Here is a 22,137-nt window from a genome sequence, read left to right as displayed (position 1 = left end):
AAGAACCAAGAAGATGAATCCCTGCAGTCACGAAAGCTTTAAATCGAGAAGAGATGCTGTATAGACAAGAGATATGGATGTAGTGAGATGAGAGACATGTAGACAAAAATAGACATGTAATGGGATGAGAATACAGAGATGCAGACAAGATAAGATATTTGCGTTATGTGAATTCACTTATTATGTGTAGGATTTGAATTTTGAGATATTTGATGGGCTCTTATATATTTTTTTCTCCAGAATCCGGGGTCCACTGAGCTCCTTTTAGAGTATTTGGCTGCTATCACGCGATGAGCCACTTCGTTGAGATATTATTGGTGGCCAGGTCGCTTCTGAAAAAGAGCTCAGTGGGCCTGACCTCGTAAAATATAAATAGTTTCTAGTTTTAATAAAAAAAACATTGTTTATAGTTTACTGGGGGTGCTGAGTTTTTGCTTGGCTTACTTAATGCCTAAGTGCTGCCACTGGGTGGCCTCCAGCCACTGCTGCTGAATCCACCGTGGTGGCACTTGGATGCAAGAGGGAAGTTTGGCCAAAGCGACCGCTTCGTACCAAATAAAGTAACCTGCCTCACGTCTTCTTCCCCTAGCGCTCACGCAGCCCCCCTCCCGCTACCCCCCCTCTCTCTCTCCCCCCTTGCCTCCTCCCCCCTCTCTTACCTATATAACCTCTTGCCACGGCAGCTCTCCCACCGACTTCAGCATTTTCTTGCTGTGGTTGTCCCACCTGATGGAGCTCGCTTGTGTTGTGATCGAAACGTCGTGATTTGTTTATTTTATTTTATTTCTACCTTCGTGACTTTACCGAAAGAACCAAAGAGTCTGGATTCCGGCAGTCACGAAAGCTTCAAATCAAGATTTGACCTGCCGTTTGTAAAGATGATTCACAAATAACATTCACGAGGACGCTCGGAGTTATACCACAAGACAGAAAGAAGAACGGATGGGTTACAGAACAAACACATATAATTGACCGTTTAGAAATGTAAGTGGGGTTTCCACCGGGCATGTGGCTAAAAGGAATGATAGCCAGTGGTCTAGACTAACAATTGAGTGACACGCCTTTGAGCATGTCCACTGCAGAGGCGAAGTCCTGAAATAAATTCATGTGCGGCTGCTTGATGGATTGTTACATCTTCTTGGTTCTTTCGGTAAAGTCACGTAGAAGGGAAGTAATAAAATAATAAAAATAAAACATAATAAAATAATTCTCACGACGTTTCGGCCACAACGCAAGCAGCCGTCCTCAGGTGAAGAATGAAACACCAAGCTTGGAGCGTATATTTAAGCTTAGAGTCGTGGCATCTCTTCAGAAAGGTGAGAGACTCGATTAGCTGAGCCTTCTTATCCCGGAGCTTGTTGAAGGATCTCAAAGTTATGTGGAAACCCTCCCCGTAGAGGCGGTTAAATTTCGATTTAAAGCTTTCGTGACTGCAGGGATTCATCTTCTTGGTTCTTTCGGTAAAGTCTTTCGGTAAAGTCACGTTCTTTCGGTAAAGTACGTGACTTTACCGAAAGAACCAAGAAGATGAATCCCTGCAGTCACGAAAGCTTTAAATCGGGATTGTTACATTCCATGAATCCCTCAAAACCTCCCCCATAACCTCCCAGACGCCGAGACATGGGAGAACCTGGCACAGGACCACTGTACCTGGCGCAGTCTCACACACGAACGTGCTGACACGTGGGCAGAGGAGGACCACCGAGGCTGAGAAGTCCCCAATCAACAATCGCCAACTACTCCCCCACAGCCTCAGATCATGTGTATCCATCGAGCAGCAACCGGTCCTCTTGCAACCAAATTGGACTCATCGTCCATCTCCAGACTCACTGCAACCAACCCCTAACCCTCATCTGATGCCATGGTGCTCATCGATTACGATGGATGAACGACACTGCAGGAGGACTGTGAGAGATGGTGATCACTTGAGGTGGTTGGCATCCGACGGTGGATTTATCATGGCTGGTGATTATGATGATGATGAACACAATAAATGAAATGAAAATCTAATAAAATAAAAATAAAAATTTATGCATACAGTGTCTAAGTGCAACTGCATCTCAAGGTGCTGTACACATGGATGTGGTTGAGGGTGACATGCACATCAAGATCATTTTTACGAAGGAAATTTCACATCTCTGATTTGTTTCAGAGAGAGGCAGTTGGAGATTCAGCGGGGCAGAGGGGGGGAGGCGATGACAGGATGTTAATGGTGCAAATGAAGATGCTTTGTGCAGACAGAGAGAAACAGTCGGTAATTGGCAGACGAAATGAGAAAGTTGTAAGCCTTGACTCAATCAGATGGATAGAATCGGGATTAAATCCTTTAATGGAATTCCGGCCACATAGATCATGTGTGGTGGAGTGGTGACACAGTGATTAGCCCCCTACGTTATGAACCCGAGTTATATTCCCAGACATGGCTATGACATCAGTGGTGAGTCAAACCTGAAGCCTCCCTGAGCGTCTACTTCACCAACCCGCACGGACCAGCATGCTGAAGTATGGTCAAACAACTCCCTACAATCGACCCAGCGGTTGTTAAAATTCCATCCACCGCTGAATTGACATAGGCCTGTAGAACCAAGTTTAATGTGATGAGTATTTTTTTGTGTGTGCAGTCATTGGTGACCGTTCTGAGACCATCAAATTGGGCGATTGTCAGTCTGGGCTGGCAGGACAGGCACCTGGCTTCTTGAGCCATTGGCCCAAAGATGGCTTGTGGGTTACCCGCAAGGGTGACACATGCTAACAACGATGGCCTTGAACCTTTTTATCGCTGGATCACAAATGTGTCTGAGAGCACGGTCCCTGGGGTAGCTTTCCACGGGAAAAATGTTGTTGTCGAAGGACACCAATCGATTTGACAGCGGATATTGTTTTGGAGGGGGGGGGGGGGAAGGAATGAGATATGAAACGTGTACAAAATATGAAAGTAAATAACAATTGTACTTTGAAACAGACATCTTTCAGCTGATGATGGGACACTGCCCATGGTGCATTCTTGTGGAAATTTCCCCCCGAGGTGGTACCGATCAACCCCCCTGGGCCCATGGGCTACCTGGTGCTTGGTCCGGCTCTCCACCTCCCCGAGGCGAGCGTTGACCCTGTCCTTGACGCAGTCGATCTCCGCCATGAGCTCCTCCCGCGTCGCCTCCATCTTCCCGTCGACTCGCTGAATCAGCGGGTCGCAGCGACACCCGTTGAGGGCGGCCTGAGCGCACGCGTGGTGGCAGCATCGAGACAATGAGAACAAATAACGGGCAATATTAACGCAGGGGGCACTACTGTGTTGGGTCACGGTGAGCGCACCGGATTGGTGATCCAGGAGTCGCCGGGTTGGATCTCCTTGCGTGGCAGTTGAAGCAATGGGAATGAGACGGACGCCATCCAGACTGCCACTCTACGCCCGACCTTATGGAAGAGGTACGTAGACGACACTTTTGTCATCTGGCCACATGGCCGGCCTGCTCTAGACCAATTTCTCGACCATATCAATTCCATACACCCAGCCATCAGATTCACCATGGAAGTCGAAAATGATGGCAAGCTACCCTTTTTGGATGTCCTAATCAAAAGGAGACCTGATGGTTCAATGAGCCACTCTGTCTACAGGAAAGCCACCCACACGGATGCTTATCTAAAACCGGATTCCCACCACCATCCATCCCAGAAGAATTCCCTCATCAAGACTCTATATCATAGAGCCCAATGCATCTCCGACCATGAACACATTTCCAGTGAACTCAAACACGTACGCCAAGCTCTTAAGGCTAATGGTTACTCCGACTACACAATCCGCAAAGCCATCACTCCAACCACCAAGAAGGATCCTGTTGAGGAGCCTTTCAAGACCATCACCTTACCCTACATTGCTGGGGTCACAAAAAAGATCTCCAAAATCCTGATTAAACACAAGATCCAGGTCCGATTCAACACAGTACATAAAATCCGTGATCTGGTACCGTCTGTAAAAGATGTGGTTCCAGACATACAGTACCCTGGTGTCTACAAACTAAGTTGCCTCTGTGGTAGCAGTTACATTGGGGAAACCAAACGACATGTCTCGGACCGCATCCGTGAACATAAAGCTGACCTGAAACACTGTAGGACAAACACCTCAGCCGTGGCAGATCACTGTTACAACTCAGTGGGCTCACATGACATTGACTTCTCCAAGACAGAGGTTCTCTGCAAGCCATCTGGCTATCATGAGAGATTCGTACATGAGGCGATCCACATTTACAAACACAGAGACAATTTTAACCGAGAAGATGGATTCTGGCTTAGCAATCACTGGAAGGACGTAATAAACCATTTTGATACACATTAGGGTGGGTAGAATAATACATAGTGTTATATTAAAAATGTATAAGGTATAGGGTGGTTTATAGCAATACAGTATGTAATTTAATGTTGGTTTTGCCTATGGAAGTATATAGTACGGTATAGACGCGTGTGATGTAAGAGAATAAAGTTTAGATGGAAGCATATTATATAATTTTTTACAACGTAGAATTTTTCATGTATTACTTACTGTTAGTAACTCAGCTTATTGTAGAGTATAGTAAGTTTACTGATGATGCTATGTAGTTTATACTTTAGTTTGTCATGCAGTTTATACTGTAGTTTTTTACGTGGTTGTTTAGTAACTACAGCTACATACTATTAACATTCCTTTCCTTTGTTAATGCTCCCCCCCTTCCCCCCCCCCCTTTGATGCTGCTAATCCTGCATAATGCACGGGCATAGTATTGATTTGGAACCCCCCCCGCCCACCTCCTACGCATTTTCCATATGCTGAATTCCTCTTGATATGCAAATTATTTTGTTTAGGCGCTCTTCTTCCCACCTCCCCCCCCTCTAACCCAGCTTAAATATACGCTCCAAGCTTGGGGTGTTTCATTCTTCGCCTGAGGATGGCTGCTTGCGTTGTGGCCGAAACGTCGTGAGAATTGTTTTATTATGTTTTATTTTTATTATTTTATTACTTCCCTTCTACGTGACTTTACCGAAAGAACCAAGAAGACATACATTTTCGTTAAGTTTTACGTTTACGGAATGTTAAATCTCAATTATAAATCCATGGGGGGAGACGAAGAGCAATGCTCGGTCCGTCGTTTGTCCACGCGTGCACTCCATGCTGCGCCAGGTCATTTGAGTGGCGCGGTTTTTTTCCTTTGCTGGTTTCCCACGCTGATCGTGAAGCAGAATATAATGATTGACAGGGAGAGGCAAATCTCTATTTTATTTTACCAGGTAAGGCCCACTGAGCCTTACCTGGGGCCACAGATGCTCATAATGAAGGTAGCCAGTTGTTTTTCTAGCAGTTTTTATTATACATTAAATGTGCTTTAAAAATGGTTTGCTGCATTCTTAAGTGTGATTTTATTATGTCTTGGGGCCGATTCATTTATTTTTCTGTCGGAACGCGTCTTCAATTATACAATGGAAGTCAATGGAAAAATAGGACTTGATATATGGCATTCCATTTTACAGACCACTTTTCAGGAACATATTTGTTCTGTATATAAAAGGGAGGCCCGTAAATGTGTCTGTTTAAAGGGCATGGTATCAAGTAGAGCTCTGCATGCAAGGGCAGGAGTTTCCCACCCGCATTGCCATATGAAATTAATGTTATTCGCATGACAGGCAACCTAGTGTTTTTAATTATCAGAGCTGGATTTTTCTAAATATAGTGCAGAACCAAATTAAATGTGATGGGTTTTTTGCATGCAGTCACTGGGGACCGGGCTTGCTAAACTTGAGAACACTGTTTCATAACAAACCAGTCCATGTGGGTCGATAGGTGATTATGCGAGTTGTCTATGTATCATAGTCTTACATAGTGACAACCGACTACACTTGAGAACCTGGTATAATCACAACTCGGGGTGTTTAAGTCTATGGATCTCTCTCTATATATATATTTGTTTATGGATTTCCATACAAGTCTGTGGTTCTCTTTGCAAGCGATTGGTGACCGGGCTGAGTCCATTAACGTGAAATAAACTGGTTTAATCACAACTCGGTCTGCAAAATGCTATGGATCTCTCAGTGAACCTCTGCCTCCATGTGCGATTCTGTGGGTCTCCGATAACCAGCCCGAGCCCACCAACTCACTGCCCCTGAGAACCCAGTTCAGTCGACAGCAGGCGGCTGTCCAAAAACTCCGGATTCAACCCGAGGTTTATTTTTCAGCGGTCTGCCGGGCTCGGCTCTCCAACCTTTCCGACCTCACCGGGCCACGTGGGGCGGGCGCCGCACCTGCTTGAGCTTTCCCTCGCGGTCGCGGTACAGGGTGTAGAGCTGGTAGGCGCGCTGGGTCGGCGGGGGTGGAGACGCGGGCCGGGGAAGGGCGGGGGCCGCCGCCGATCCCTGCCGCGGTTTCCACCTCCTCTTGTCGTCACGGCGGCCGGATGCCGAATGGCTCGTTAAGTGGGCCGGGTCGGAAAACGTGATGCCCTTTGGAGGACGACGAGAAGAAGAACAAGCGAATGTGCGTGTACATGTACAGCCCCCGCTCTCACTCCACTGCTGAACGCCGTGTGGGTTGGTGGGGGTTCGCGTGAGAACCCGGCTTAATCGATCCATTGCTGTATGAAGGTCATGGGTTTGTTTGACCATACTTTACCACGCCGGCCAGTGCAAGTTGGTGAAAGTGGGAGCATCGATGTGGGAGCATGGAAGTACAATACAACATTGAATTTTGCTGCACTGCCCTCTGCTACCCATCAAGTATCCCCGCAGACTATAAATATACACCCGATATAACGATTTAGCCTATAGACAACATGTAGGGAGCGTATCATTCTTAAAGGTATGAAAGAGAATGCTGATCACCATGTAACGGGGGCTGAGCTTTATAACTGATTTATTTTCGTGCGATGGAGTAGTGGCAAAGTAGCACACTGAACCTGGTGACCCGAAGTTCAATTCCCGCCTACGGCTAGCGCCGGTGGTGAGTGACCAGCGTGGCAAAGTATGGTCAAACAATCCCCAACAATCAAATCAGTGCAGGTAGGCCTTCATCCAGCAGTGGATTGATGAGTGGTTGCACACGTTTGATATAGTGATGGCAGCACAAAGCTGTACAGTCTCTCATACTCTGATACTGGCAAAAAGGTCCCATGATATAGCTGCTCACACCAAGCTATGAACGCTCCGATACGTGCATTGTCTTTGTGCTGTTTGCTTTTTGGCGTCCTCTGGTCTGACACTGGTGAGACAAGGCCCTACAGAAGGCTGTCTCTGGTGTAGGCCTATCAGTTTCAAAGACAATGCATATACTGTCAGAGCATGTTTTTTGTTTGCATTCTGACCAGAAGTATTCTGGTTAATGCAGACATGATTCCTTGTAAAAGGTTTCAGTTTGGTGTTTTAACATCTCAACACCTGTTTCGTTGCCAGAAAAAAGGGGAAACCCAATTCTAACACTCCTCTCATCAATTGCCGTCTGCTTTCCACGTGAATGGAGATGGATGGGAGATGCGAGAAGCTGCCCTGCGATGCCTGCGGTTTAAATCGTCCGCTATTCACATCGAATCCTTCATTTTTCATTAAACTTGCTTCGGTTACTGACTTTTTTTTTGTTCCACCCTAACAGCCTGGCGAATCAGATCTCCCCGCACAAAGCCCACACGTGTACTGCTTCAATGCATTGAGATCTCTTGAAGGACGGCATACGCACGTACAACGGCCGCTGAAAGCAGGACACACGATTCCGCAGGGGCACCGACTCCGACCGAATTCGCACATTCAAATGAAGATGCGCAGAGTATCAACAACGCCAAGAGTCTCTTTGTCCGTGTACATCGACTTTACCGCTTAGATTTTCCGCATTACATTCCATCTACAATGGCTTCCCCACTAAGCGATTATCTTGCCGCTGCTGTTGTTGTTGTTATCAATATCTCAAAAAACCCCTTTGTTCTGCCGACGCAAGATGTGTCGCGTCGGGGGGGCAGGGTATAAATAATAAATTGTAATCAAGGTGACGCGGTCTTTTTTTGCGTGTGGAGCCGCGTGAACCCAGCGGTGTGCGGTGTTGTGAGCCAGGCTCAACGTACCCTCTTGTGAGTCCCTCTCTGTGTCAGAGGCAGGGCGACGGCTGCGGTGGTGCCGGCGGCTGTGGCGACTGTCGGGGACGTGGCGGAGAGACTGAGCGGAACAAGTTGCTTCCCCCGCCTCCCCGTCCTCTCCCCAGACCCGCCCGCTCGCTGGCAACTGCTGCTGCTGCTGACGCTGCTGCCGTTTGTGGACGAGCGATTCTTAAACACCTTCGGGGGGGGGGGGGGGGAGTAAAATAGGCATTAAGACAGGCCACGTGATGAGATTCAAGAGCATACCTGCCAACCCCTTATCAGTGCCGAGCTTATTACAGACCAATTTAGACCTTAATGGCCCTTATAAATCTCAACGTTCATCCTACAAAGTCACATCACAAGGGAAAAAAACTCAAACAAATAGAATTTAAAAAATGTTGCCCGTATTGAAACGGCTGTACACCGCATGGACCTGAACACTCAATTTCCCTGTACAAGAATATGGGTAGACCGTGTGGGTTGACAGGTATGCTCGAGAGAGTCAATACAAGTCTGGCGTTGGCATGCTAAAACAGGTGCTCCTGGAAATCATCGATCTAGAAGAGTGCTTCTCAAAATCGCAGTAATTGTGACCTCCCAACAGCACCGTTTTCCGCGATTACCAACCATCAGCTGCCGGCAATGTGAAGCGAGGGTCGGATTAACGCAGCAGCTTTAGAAGCTGCAGCTCCCTAAAGTCTTGAATTTTGATCGGCTTCCAAAAATACCTGTAGCTTTTATAATGATGAAAAGTGTAAGATTATAGCGCTCTATGATCAATCCTATAGCTCATTTGGTCATAAAAGCCATAAAATAACTATGTGTATATTACTGCCAGTGATGCGCCAACATTTTATTCGTTTTGTTTTAGCTTTGACTTGACTCTCCAATTCGTATATCGCATTTGAAATCTGAAACTGAAATAGCCAAGGTGATTAACAATGCAGCGTTTGGCATGGGGCATGCGTGGTGCTAAAACGGTAAAACAGTAAAAGGAAGGCATTACAGGGTGCTTAAAAAACATGTTAACACTCATAAAGGACGATCGTTGTTAATGAAAAAACGGATAATACACTGCAACATGATAGCAAATGTCATGTTAATAGCTTCAAAAAGTCAAAGAATCTCTACTTGTTCGCCATCATTGCCAACACGTGCCTGGAATCTTCTCCAGGTGGTCTCCAGAGCCCGGAGGCACATTTCTTGTGGCATTGTTGCAAATTCTAGAAAGTGTTCACACTTTTTTGACGCACCCTGTACAAAACTATACCAGCTCTAGGCCCCCATCGAACCTAATCCGGTCCCACGTCTAGCAGTGGTTCAACTTTGAATAATGCAGACTGTTTTTTTTGCCCGTCCAAGGGCGGGTGTATATTGGGGGGGGTTGCCCCATGTGGAGTGACGTCAACCGCTAATGGTTATTGGGGAGGGGTGCGGCATGTGGAGTGACGTCACCCCCTCATGGTCATTGTGGAGGGGCGCGGCATGTGGAGTGACGTCACCCGCTCATGATTATTAATGAGGTGAGGAGTGCGGCATGTGGAGTGCGCGACCTTCTTGTGCGTCAGTCTAAATTTCCAGGCGGGGCATGAATAGTAATGAAGGGGGGGGGCTATTTTTCAGTGACGTCACGCACGGATGTAGCACTGTGCTTGCGTAGATTAATTTTTTACCGTCCCTTTCTATAAATAAATGTAATATTTGAAGCGACTTTGCATAATGAATGATTCAATTCAGCTCTACTTTCCTCTGCGTTAGTGTAAAAATCCACCCACTCATGAATATCAATGAGGGGGGGGGGGTGGGCCTCATGTGGAGTGACGTTACGCGGGGGGGTGGGCCTCATGTGGAGTGACGTCACGCGGGGGGGTGGGCCTCATGTGGGAGTGACGTCACGCGCGGGACGGACAGACATTTCTGGGTGATTATAGTAGGTAATGAGCAGTGAGGCGGTTGGTTGTGACGCCCCACACACCTTGTGGTTGCGAGGGACGGATCGTGAGCGCCTCTGCTGCGCGGGCGGCTCCCTCTCCTTTCCGCTTCGCCTCCTGGGCACGACGCTCGCAGCCTGCACGAGGAAACACGGGCAAGAGCCGGTGTCAGAGAGCACGAGGAGGACGGCAGAGACGGCCTGGCCGTCGCAGCCAAATGAACGAGTGTCTGCGTAGGTGGCTAGGCGAGTGCCTGGGTGGACGTACGTGTCGGTGCGTTGGTGATTGTCTGCACTGGTAGTCTGAGGTGAGTGGGCAGGTGTTTGGGTGGTTTATTTGCACAGGCGGCTGGATGCTCTTCTGAGTAGGAGATTGGGTGCGTGCCTGGGTTGGTAACTGGGTGGGTGTCTTGGTGTGTACAGTGGTGAGTCTGTGAGTGGGTGTCTCCATTGGTGTCTGCATGAGTACGTGGGTGAGTGTCTGGTTGGGCATATAGCCGATTGCTTGGGCTGACTGCTGAGGCGGATGTTTTGTTGAGTGTATGGATGAATTTCAAGTTAATTTTGTTTAACCAGGTGCCAACTCAAGAGAGTAGGATAGTCTCATTTGCAAGAGTGACCTAGGGCATTGGTCTGCCAGTAGGGGGCGACGATTGCTAAGCATAATTCCAACTGAGTAATTCGCGGGTAGTTTTCGAATTTGGCTAATTTTGCAAACCCTGACTCTAGCACACAATGGCCTACTCTTGACGTCAGGTGATCTTTGACGTCCAATGTGAAGCAGTGAGTACCTGGGTGCGTGTGCAGGTATCTGGGTGGATTTGTGTGTGGCCGATTGGGGGGTGGTCCGGGTAAGTGCCTGGCTGCCTTTTTGTGATTTAGTTTGTTGTCCTTCCCCCTCACCTCCGATCAACACGGATGACTACGTACGGTGCCAAAGAAGTTCAACACACACATATGCCTGGGTGAGTTCCTGGCTGAGCATCTGGGTGTATACCTGGCTGATTGCCTGGGTGGGTGGCTGTGTGGGTGCCTTGTTGGGTATCCTGGTGAGTGCCTTGGTAGAATCACAGCTTTAGCGTTTGGATGAGAGCCTGATTAGGTGTCTCGATGAGTGTGTGAGCACTTGAGTGAGTTAAAGAGTAAGTGCCCGAGGGAGTATCTGGATGAATGTGCCTGGGCGAGGCTTATTGGTGAGAGTCTCGATGAGCGTCTCGGTGGGTGACCCGGTGGGCGGTGGGCGCGGCGCGGGTCGTACATGCGGTGCCCGGCTGAGCAGGAGAGCCACATCGGCGTTGTCGTGCTCTCTGGCCACGTCCAGCGGCGTCAGCCCAGCCTGGGCACACGGAACCCACGGCACAGCAACGCTCATTACAACCGGCACAGCGCAACGCGTACAACGCAGCGCCACTTTGCCGGGAACGATTTTGCGTTTGAAATTGCGTCTCGTACGCTGGGGCGTCTCACGAGCGCTTTACACACGACAGGAGCGACTCACGTCACATCTCTTGTCTACACATTTGAAAGAGGCACCCCTCAGTGGCAGCTGTCCCTGTGGGGCACAAGGTGACTCAGCACCTGGCCTGAAAACCGGCCATTAGTCTACTGCTAGGAGGAGGGGGTGATGATTGCTTTGTATAAGCCAATTGAGAAATTTTGTCACAGTCCTACCCCAGCGTGACCTTACACAAAGCACTGCCGACCTCAACCACAGAGTTCGCCCCGGTAATGCCCTAACCCCCGGCGCGACCCACGCTGTTCTTGGGCGTTGGATTGGCCCCAGCTGCCAGGAGCAATCGCGTCACTTTCCTGTGGTTGAGCTGCGCGGTCACGTGCAGCGCCGTGTCGCCAAGCTGACAACAAAAATAACACACACACACACAAAGACAAAGGTTCCTCCTCCCCCGTGTAGCCTTTAACAGACTGTTGGAGCAAGTGCCGTTAGCGAGCATGCGGTGAGGCAGCAGCAACAACGGCAACACAATGAGTGGGGACAATTCAATGAATTGACAAAGTCCAGGGGTTTTGCGATTGGATTCAATAATCAATGCTTTATTGTCTCGTTTTATATGGTCTAATTTATATTGTTTGTCTGTATTTACTGTCTCATTCACTTATTCACCCCGTCTGTTCCGAAAGCCCGGCATTCCGTTTGTCCGTCAACTAAATTATGAGAGCCTTGCAGAAGGCCCGAATCAAAAAAGTTACGTAAAGTGGACCCCTCCCCCCACATGTGGGGGTACCAAGTTGATCCAACAGGTTTACAACGATTGTCGACCCGGCCAAAAAAATACATTTATTTTGTAGGCATGTACGCCGACACACCTTGCATACAATAGTCAGTAGTATCTCCACACATTCGGGGGGGGGGGGGGTGTGAAGAAGAGGACATCAGTGGGGGTGACGGGCAAGACGCAAAGCGCCGATAAGCCGAGAAGTCCTTAATAGCGCAACATGAGCGAGTAATTTGCATGAATTGTTCAAAATGGATTTTACACGCATGAATCGGTGCAAGGATTGTGAGCACAGCCATCACTATGAATCATTACACCAATGATTAATTCCATATACGTTACATACATATCATTGCATACTAAGTTTTATATATCCAGTTAATTAACCGATGACATGTATTATCATGAACTTCATAAATTCGTTTCAATCAGTGAATCAGCTCGTACTCTTAGGTTTTTTCGGTAAAGACACGTAGGAAAAAAATAAAAAAATAAATAATAAAAATAATAGAAATAAAATAATAACTCATTGTGATTTATTATTTTATTTCTATTTATTATTATTTATTTTTACCTACGTGACTTTACCGAAAAAACCTAAGAGTATGAATCATTGCAGTCACGAAAGCTTCAAATCTAGAATCTACGCGTCATTCAATGCCTAGTTTCTGTCAGAGGCTTGAGAGTCCTTGTTCGATAAGGGAGGGCAGCACGCGAGAGCGCTCAGCACGTGCGTACGTATTTATAAAGTTTTATCATCACCAGGTAACGACCCACTGAACTATGCAGCTCGCTTTCAGCAGCGACTTCGCCAAAAATGACAGCTCAACAGTAACCACTCGGCCAGAATGGCTCTTGTTTAATCCCAGACCCTGATTGCCGGGCTCCCTTCCCCAACTGAACCACAACGAAGTGGCTTAATAACGCCAAACTTCTTTCTTCTTGGTTCTTTCGGTAAAGTCACGTAGAAGGGAAATAATAAAACAATAAAAATAAAACAATAAAATAATTCTCACGACGTTTCGGCCACAACGCAAGCAGCCGTCCTCAGGTCCTCGTCGTGAGAATTATTTTATAATGTTTTATTTTAATTATTTTATTATTTCCCTTCTACGTGATGACTTTACCGAAAGAACCAAGAAGATGAATCCCTGCAGTCACGAAAGCTTCAAATCGAAATTTAACGCCTAACTTCTTTCGCGCCGTACGTAAGCCAACCGCGCTAATCCGATGGCTGCGAACGGCCGCAGTCGTCAAACCTCGTTCTTTTCGTTGACGGAGCAGAAAGCGCTGATGAGGATGCGCACGACGGTCACGTGGTTGTAGCGGGCCGCGATGTGCGTGCACGTGTCTCCCGTCTGCACGTAACGCACACACCGCACAACAGCCCGCTCCTCCACAAAACCCTCCGGCGCCAAACCCCCCAGGGGGTCCCGCAAAGCGAGCCCCTTTCCTCCCGCTTAACTTTCACGGTTGTGATAATGATATGCACTGTCCTTGAAGTTGATTGGTCCACACCCGAGACAGCTTTCTTTAGTGTAAATGCTTACCCCGAGCTCTCAATACTCTGATAGTGCGCTGTCTTTGAGTTGTACGCCTTTTGGCGTCATCTGGTCCAACACCAGTGGAGACTAGGCTCTAAAGAAAGCTGTCTCGGGTGTGGACCAATCAACTTCAAGGACAGTGCATATCATTATCATCATCAGAGTTGCTTCTTTTTGTTTGCATTTTGACTTCTTGTATTGAGGTTATTGCAAACATGATGCCTTGTATAAAGGTGTCAGATTTTGTACCAGTTGAAAGGGTAAAAACCTATTACTATATTTCACGGTTGTGCCGCGCAGCTGCACGATGTGTGCTTTTCGGGTTGTGGCACGTCGACGTTCGGCACGACGACCGACAACGCGAACGCTCCAAGCCGCCGGGAGCGAAGCGTCGAACGTCGCGCCGAGCGTCGCACGGCACGACGCGGTCGCTCGTCGGAGAGGGCTCTGCAGCGCAACCGCGGAGACGGAGTACCCTGCCGGGGGGGGAGGGCACCGGTGCCCGCGGACTGGACACCATCGCTGCACTCACGTGGTTCTTGGCGTCAGGACGCGATCCACCGAGTAGCAGCCCCCGGCAGCTCTGCGAGTGTCCGTTCTGGCAGGCGAGGTGCAGCGGGGTGCTCCCTGCCTGGATATGAACACAGAGACCCCCCCCCACACCGCGTAGCTATTCACGGAGACTGCTGGGGCAGGTGGTGCTAGCGCACACCAATGAAGACTGGAATGGTGCGGGATGGCATGGTGTGAGCAGCGCCACGCCTGGCCGCCTTAGTCTCACCAGTGCTGATGTTTACACGCTGTACCAGGTAGTCATTTGAGGCTGAGTCGATCTAGGGGAGGCTCAGGAACAGTTAGGATATCACTTGCCATTGATGCTAGCCATGGCCGGGAATCAAACGCAGGTCTCCGGATTCATAGCACAGTGCACTAACCACTACCAGCCTCCACACACACACACACACGAGTGACAATTCACCATATCCAGAGTTTAACGAATTGCTATGATTCGAATCACAGACCGAGATTTTTTTTCATTTGTCACAGTGGTGCATATAGTAGCATCCAGAGTGGCTGGAGGGTTCCCACAAACCAAACGGTACGACATAAATGAATTGTAAAAAAACAGATTCGTACTCACACAATTTGATTTCGAGCATCGTGAACCTGGCAATTGACTTTGCCATTCCCCACAGCTCACCGGCCCTCTCCATCCACTCCATCTGCCCCCATCTGAACGGCAGCCCACACTATCATCCCACAAGAGGTGGCCCTCTCAACCAGCTGAATGATACCGATAATCACGCCGCACAGCGTACACAGGTCAACTGTAATTTGTCACTTGCTTGCTTTTAACCGGGTAAATATTTTGTCTCGTGACACGCAACCTTGCACTGTTACTCTCTGGCCGTTTACAAAAGTAAACATTTACTTGGAAAAAGATTACAAAAAAAATATGTTTTAAATGCATTTCTAAGTTCTTGCACTTTCTGAAGCCGATGGGATAATAACCATAACGCCAAATTATTTTTCAAAAAGCTGGAACAAGCTGGAAGCGAATTCCAGTATACATACGCACACAATCATAGATAGAGCATTCCAGTACTTTCCAGGAATCGTACAATCGACAGTTTGTCACCAACGTGACTTAGAGCTTGACTACAATATAACAAAAACACTGCCTAAATGACCACCGGGCACTGATCACGCTGGTGACAGAGGCCTCGGCTCTCCTGAAGGTCAGAGGTGGATCTAGAAACTTCCCAAGGAGGAAGGGACAGTCCACATATTTTAATAATTTTAAATAGGGCACTACATTGATGTATGTATGTACGTCTGTTGAACTTCTTTCGCACCGTACGTAGCCAACCGTGCTAATCGGATGCGCGGGGAAATACAACAACAATAAAATATTCAATGTATATTCTCATTTTCTGTTGACGACCTACCAATGTTCAGGGTCTCAAGGAGGTAGGGGACAGTCAACCCCCAAATCCCTCCCTATTAAACCCACAAACTCCCCACCCCCACCTCCCTCCCCCGCCACCTTGCGATTTGCCACTTGTGAACGGGCACATAGCTGCCTTGAAAACTCACCTCTCTGAAGCACCCTTTACCCCCCCACTAGTTCTGTCCATTTACCCTGTGCGGGTTCTGTTCGTCTCCTGCTTCCCATACTCGGCGAGCAATCGGGCCCTACGTGCGAAACGCGCCTTACAAATGCAACACGTTATCATCATCATCGTGAATTATTGACGCAGTGGCTCACGTGGTTCTTGACGTGGACGTTGGCACCTGCCTTCACCAGCAGCTTCACGGACTGGCTGTAGCCCTTCCACGCAGCCTCGTGCAGAGCAGTGCTCCCAGACTGCGGGGGGCAGGGGGGTACGAATGCAGACAATCACGATGTCCTGGGGCACATCTACAAGAGGGAGCACTTGGTCACGCGTCATACAAGCCGGCAAACCCCGCTCCGCCGCAGCCACCCCAGCGATTCAATGGCAATTCAGCAAATCGCTGGAGGGTGAATCATTGCCTTGTTAAACACAATATTAATACTGCAGTATATGAACCTTATGGCGGGACCCCAGAGTCCCGAATAAACGGAAGTCAAAATCGCAATTAATTTGTTTTTGGCGACGCCGTCCCACCGCGCACATAAACGCCGCGACCCGCCTGGCGCAGATCGTTCTGTTGTCATGTCGTGTCCAAGCGCAGCAGCAGCGAGGACGAATGCGCAGAAGAGCTGAACAAGCGAATGCACTCCATGCTCGGGTATGGGCAGGATCATAAGTCTTATCCGAAGCTGCTCAAACTGCCTACACGACTGTATTTGTCATAACGATATGCAAACTGCTCTCTTAACTTCATTATTATTTGTGACCTACCAATGTCTGCAAGCCAGGATCAATCGATGACAATCCTGGAGCACGGTCAACTAACTCTGAAGGGAATTGCTCGGGCTCAACTTCCTGACCTTGTAGCCTCGAGTTGAGCAATGCTAAGGGAACTTGGGAAAGCGGAGAATGGGAGGGAATTCCAATGACGGGCAACCGATGGGACATATGAAAATACAGTCGATAACGAACGCAACGCGTTTCTTGAATCGGGCAAGGTCACAGGAAGATGATAAGGAGCGACGATGGGGAGGGAGTTCCAAAGTCGAGCTGTGCGATGAGAGAAGGAGGGAGAGAAATGTTGTCTTATACTGGTAGGAACCACTTGGTTCCACCAGCCCACAGGGGATTACTGTGTCCGTCCGTCCGTCGTGCATCCAAAAATGTGAGGGGTGGGGCTGGGTGGAGAGGGGAGGGTGGGGAGGGGCTGGGTGGGGAGGGGAGGGTGGGGAGGGTGGGGGGGTGGGAGGGGTGGGGCTAGGTGGGGAGGGGCTGGTCACCCCGTGGTGCCCTTATAAAACTCAACGTTTAACCTACTCACGCCGGCTTGTGCCCGCCCTCACAGTCGGGCATTGACCGAGCAACCCAACGTTCCTACCAGCTCCCTCCGCAGGAACGTGTTGAGATGGCAAGTTAACAAGGGTATTTATGAGCGAAAAAGAGTCAATCCTGGCAATTGGCGGGGGGGGGGGACAAAACATGACGTTCACATGAACAAAGACCTTTGTAGTAGCAATAAAAGAGCGATAAGGAAGTCGCTGAACGAAGGTAGGCAAGGATTAAGTAATTTTGTAAAAAGAAAGAATATTCGGGAATTTCAAGTCAAGCCGTTCGCGGAAAGAAGGAGGAAGGCGGATGTGAGGTCCTCTAACTTGGTTGTTTAACGGAGTATTTACGAGCGGAGACAACCGACCTGGTAAAACGGGCCATCGACATTGATTTGGAGGTATCGACACGTGACATTCGCAACCACAACAACAACAACGACGACCGCAGCAGCAGTAGCCGTGAAGGAAAGAGACGAGGAAGCGGCAGAACAAAGGTTGGAAGATGGTCCTGTTGGACGGTGGGGGTGAGAACACGCACGCGTACCGTGTCCTGCCGATCAAGCGAGCAGCCCTCATCCAGAAGCACCGAGAGCACGGCCGTGCTGCCCGCTTCGACGGCGCGATGCACCGCCGTCTGACCACCCTGCGGGACAATCGGGTCAGACCGGGTCAGCCCAACCAAACGGATCAATCACTCGGACAATTCAAAATAGATTGCTCAAACGAACGCATTTTCTTCGAGCGCGTCTTCGAAAGCGTTTCCATCGGTGGAACGGAAGCTAACGGGGGCCGGCTGTCGAGGCAGGCGTGTTCATGTTTGTGGATGGTCCTTTTTAAACTCTTATTTGGGGCTCCAAGTTTATTGGACTGCACTTTTTTTATTATCAATTCGTCCGAACTTCTATGGGCAGTTCTCTAACGGCGACGCAATTTTGGACGTTTTGTTCGTATTGGATCATCGTTACGAGCGCTACTGTGGCAGACAGACAGAGATACAGATAGACGGACAGACAGAGCTAATGGATTAATGCTATTAAATCTTAGTTGGTTCTGTACACTCACCGAGGTTAAGAACCAGGATACAGTCTACATTATAGACTGCCAGTACACTCGCCAAACTTAATAACCAGGCTACAGTCTACATTACAGACTGTCAGTACACTCACTCAGGCTAATAACCAGGCTGCAGTCTACATTATAGACTGTCAGTACACTCACTCAGGCTAATAACCAGGCTACAGTCTACATTATAGACTGCCAGTACACTCCGATTAAGAACCAGGCTAGTCTACATTAGTGTTTTTAAAAAATGTTATTCACTTTATTGTTTATTATTATGTTTCTATCTACGTGACTTTACCGAAAGAACCAAAGAACACTTCGTTGGTTCGTGTACAAATATATTTATAGAGAGACAGAGAGATGTGGGTGGCCACGTGGGCGCAGGCATCCGATCACTTAGCAGTTCCATGCAAACTGCTTCCTACATCGTCCTGTAGGTCCAGGTTGCAGCCGGCGCTCGCCAACAACCGCACCACCTCCGCATGTCCACGGCTCGCAGCCAGGTGCAGCGGGGAGCGACCGTGCTGCATGTCCACACACACACACACGCGCACACAGGCAAAGATCCCCCATATATATCGATTTAAAGCTTTCGTGACTGCAGGGATTCATCTTATTGGTTCTTTCGGTAAAGTCACGTAGAAGGGAAATAATACAATAATAAAAATAAAACATAATAAAAATAATTCTCACGACGTTTCGGCCACAACGCAAGCAGCCGTCCGCAGGTGAAGAACAGGTCTGTCGGAAAGACAGCGTCTGAAGAACAGGTCTGTCGGAAAGCGTCTGAAGACGCTTTCCGACAGACCGCCTTTGTCTCCCCAGTGGCGATATTTGTACACTACACCAGGTACTCATTTGAGGCTGAGTTGACCTAGGTGAGGCCCAGGACCGGATCAGATATTTGTCACGAGTGTTGGCCATGAGCAGTAATCGAACTCGGGTGAGTTTCAGTTTTCAGTTTCATTTATTAGGTATAGCCCTGTGAGCCATTCGGCTCTTGAATCGGGTGCAACCGCAACAAAGAAAAACAAAAACATGAAACAAAAACATCTTAATGTGACTATGTGCAAACAGAAAATCCAAAGAAAAGACAGCAAAATATTGCAGAAAAAGCACCGTACTTCGGGCTCGGAGCGCAGTGCGCTAACCGCGACCCCCCCCCACAAACACACACACCCTTTAGGGGCCGTCCATAAATGACGTCACGCGATTTTGGACGATTCCCCCCCCCCCCATCGTCACACAGCGTCACAAAAAGTCAGACCATCCCTCAAATATGACGTCACATAGCTCTGCCCCCCCCCCCCAAAAAAAATATAAAACATGCTTCAAATCGCTTTAAACTATTGTCATTGTAGTGCGTATTTAATTTGGCGCTGCACTCTGATATTGTAGGAGAAAACATTTATTAAAAAGTACATTTAATTAAGTAGAACGTGTTGTCTATATTTATTTAAAGTTGCGCATTTTGATATGACGTCACATTTCTCAACCCGCCCCCCCCCCTCATCACACATCGTCACAAATGTCTGACCCCCCCCCCCCCCTAGGTGCGTGACGTAATTTATGGACGGCCTGTTTGTGGGCATCTATTAAGGCCAGCGTGATGCTAGAGGGGATTGTGTAGTCAGCACCGAGCCCTGTCGCCTTTATCTACTTAGTGGTGATGCTTACATGCCGCACCAGGTATACTCGTTGCCAAGGTTGAATTGCCCGAGGGGGCACGCAGGACTGACTCACACGTTCCCCAATTGGTGTTCGACACGGCAGGGAAAATGAATTTCGGTCCTTGGGTTCACACACCCAGTACACCAGGGGCGGGGAATCTTTTTTCCGCCAAGGGCCATTTGGATATTTATAACGTCATTCGCGGGCCATACAAAATTATCAACTTAAAAATTAGCCCGTTATATTTGGTCAAACATTTAATTAACTCACCCCTAATGCGATGGCTGGAACTGCTTCTCTTTGGCGAGGCGTGTGATGTTAGCTGCTATTGATGATGTTGCTGCTACTCGCAACTGCTTTTCCAGGTTTGCTCCTAGATTTATTGAATTTCGAGTCCCGCCTGCGGTTGCCTTGGCAGGGCCACATCAAATTATTTCGCGGGCCTCATATGGCCCGCGGGCCGGACGTTCCTCAGCCCTGCCATACGCAAAGAGACACAACATCCCTGGTATGCCCATATAAACTGGTGGGGTAATTGCGGTTAGCGAACACCTATTAAGGCAGGCATGGCGCATAAAGGGGTTGTGTTGCCAGCACCATGCCCAGCTTCTAATTTACTCCCAGTGTTCATGTTTAATACCTGCATTGGATACGCATTGAAGACTCAGTTGAGCATGGGGAAGCCCAGGACAGGTTCTGATATCACTCGCAACTAATCTTAACCGCGAGCACGCATCACGTACACGCACACTTACATGCATGCACATTGGCAACAACAGGCGTGTCGACACTAACCCCCATCAAATACCGCTCAATTCTCCGTAACCTTCGCTTGAAACCCTGGCCACCTGGATAAAAATGTATTTATTTATTTATTGCGCGGTGCCTGTTAAACTGACCTCTTCCCAGGATCCCACCAGTCGCCGATGAAACAGTTTTAAGCGCTGTGCACATTCACGCGTGCACGCGGCTCCGTGCCATGAAGCGTAAATTGCCGGAGGTGCTGACGGACACGTGAGCGAGGCGGAGCTCACCGCAGCCTGCGTTCACCTGGGCTGGAATTGCGCCGAGAAGATGGGAGGTGGCGGCCGACTGACACGCCCTGTCCGTGCCAGCGCTTTAGTACACATCTCGCTGGGACGCCGTGGCAACGAAATGTTAACTACCTCGCCAGCTATGCAGGAGACCGTGGGTTCGATCCCGACCCTGACGCCTGTATATGTGAAGTGTGCATGTCTCTCTCCCCGTGGTCGCGTGGATTTTTCTCCGGGTCCTGCGGTTTTTCCTTCCACATTTAGAATCAATGTGCGTTTAGAGTATTTGACTGCTATAAATTTCCGCGCGATAAGCCACTTCGTTGTGCTATCATTTGTTGGCAGGACGCTTATGAAAAAGAGCTGTATAGCTCAGTGGGGCCTTACCTGGTAAAATACTAATTAAACAGTTTGTAAACTGCATCATGGGACCTCCTTTGCCAGTACCAAAATATGAGAATAGGTTTTTCCTTGGCGTCCTCTGGTCTAACATCGTTTTGAGACTAGGCTCAAAAGAAAGCTGTCTCTGGTGTGGACCAATCAGTTTCAAAGACAATGCATATATTATGAGCGTACGTTTTTTGTTTACATTCTGACCACAGGTATTGTGCTTAATGCAGACATGATCCCTTGTAAAAGGTTTCAGTTTGGTGTTTTAACATCTTAACACGGCTGTTTTGTTGCCAGAAAAAAGGGCAAACCCTATTCTCATAGTTCTTTCGGTAAAGTCACGTAGAATGGAAATAATAAAATAATAAAAATGTTTTTGGGAAATAATAAAATAATAATAATTTTTAAAAATTCCATTCTACGTGACTTTACCGAAAGAACCAAGAAGATGAATCCCTGCAGTCACGAAAGCTTTAAATCAAAACCTATTCTCATAGTTTATAAACTGGCTCATCGCTTCAACGGCCACTCTGCGTCCCAGGGGCCACATTCCACACGCGAGCACGGCTCGGCACGGCCCGGCACGGCCCGGCACGGCCCGGCACGGCAACGCTCGTGGCAAAACAAATCCAACGCTGCCTCATTCTGACCTTAAACATTACCATCACCGTCCACATGCTCTTCCTATCATGGTGTTAACAACAATCACGATCTTTCTTCAGCTTGACTGGTGTCTGGTTGTG

At 48.4% G+C, this 22,137-nt stretch overlaps 1 protein-coding gene across 1 annotated transcript in view; it reads right to left on the bottom strand.

Moving 5' to 3' along the window:
* Positions 1-22,137, bottom strand: part of ANKRD6 (ankyrin repeat domain 6) — a 39,447-nt gene that overhangs the window by 4,793 nt on the left and 12,517 nt on the right. The window contains exons 3-13 of the mRNA XM_078877316.1: positions 18,725-18,823; positions 17,782-17,880; positions 16,062-16,160; positions 14,325-14,423; positions 13,508-13,606; positions 11,769-11,867; positions 11,273-11,350; positions 10,060-10,152; positions 8,070-8,279; positions 6,268-6,465; positions 3,062-3,214 (exon numbers count right to left, since the gene is read on the bottom strand). Of these exons, the coding sequence (XP_078733442.1) occupies positions 3,062-3,214; positions 6,268-6,465; positions 8,070-8,279; positions 10,060-10,152; positions 11,273-11,350; positions 11,769-11,867; positions 13,508-13,606; positions 14,325-14,423; positions 16,062-16,160; positions 17,782-17,880; positions 18,725-18,823 (1,326 nt within the window). The remainder of the gene's footprint in view (positions 1-3,061; positions 3,215-6,267; positions 6,466-8,069; positions 8,280-10,059; positions 10,153-11,272; positions 11,351-11,768; positions 11,868-13,507; positions 13,607-14,324; positions 14,424-16,061; positions 16,161-17,781; positions 17,881-18,724; positions 18,824-22,137) is intronic.

Source organism: Lampetra fluviatilis, chromosome 47 (assembly GCF_964198595.1).
Source record: "Lampetra fluviatilis chromosome 47, kcLamFluv1.1, whole genome shotgun sequence".
In the NCBI taxonomy this organism is placed as follows: domain Eukaryota; kingdom Metazoa; phylum Chordata; class Hyperoartia; order Petromyzontiformes; family Petromyzontidae; genus Lampetra; species Lampetra fluviatilis.
Note: the sequence above shows the minus strand (reverse complement) of the source record. Positions and strands in the feature narration are given on the sequence as shown.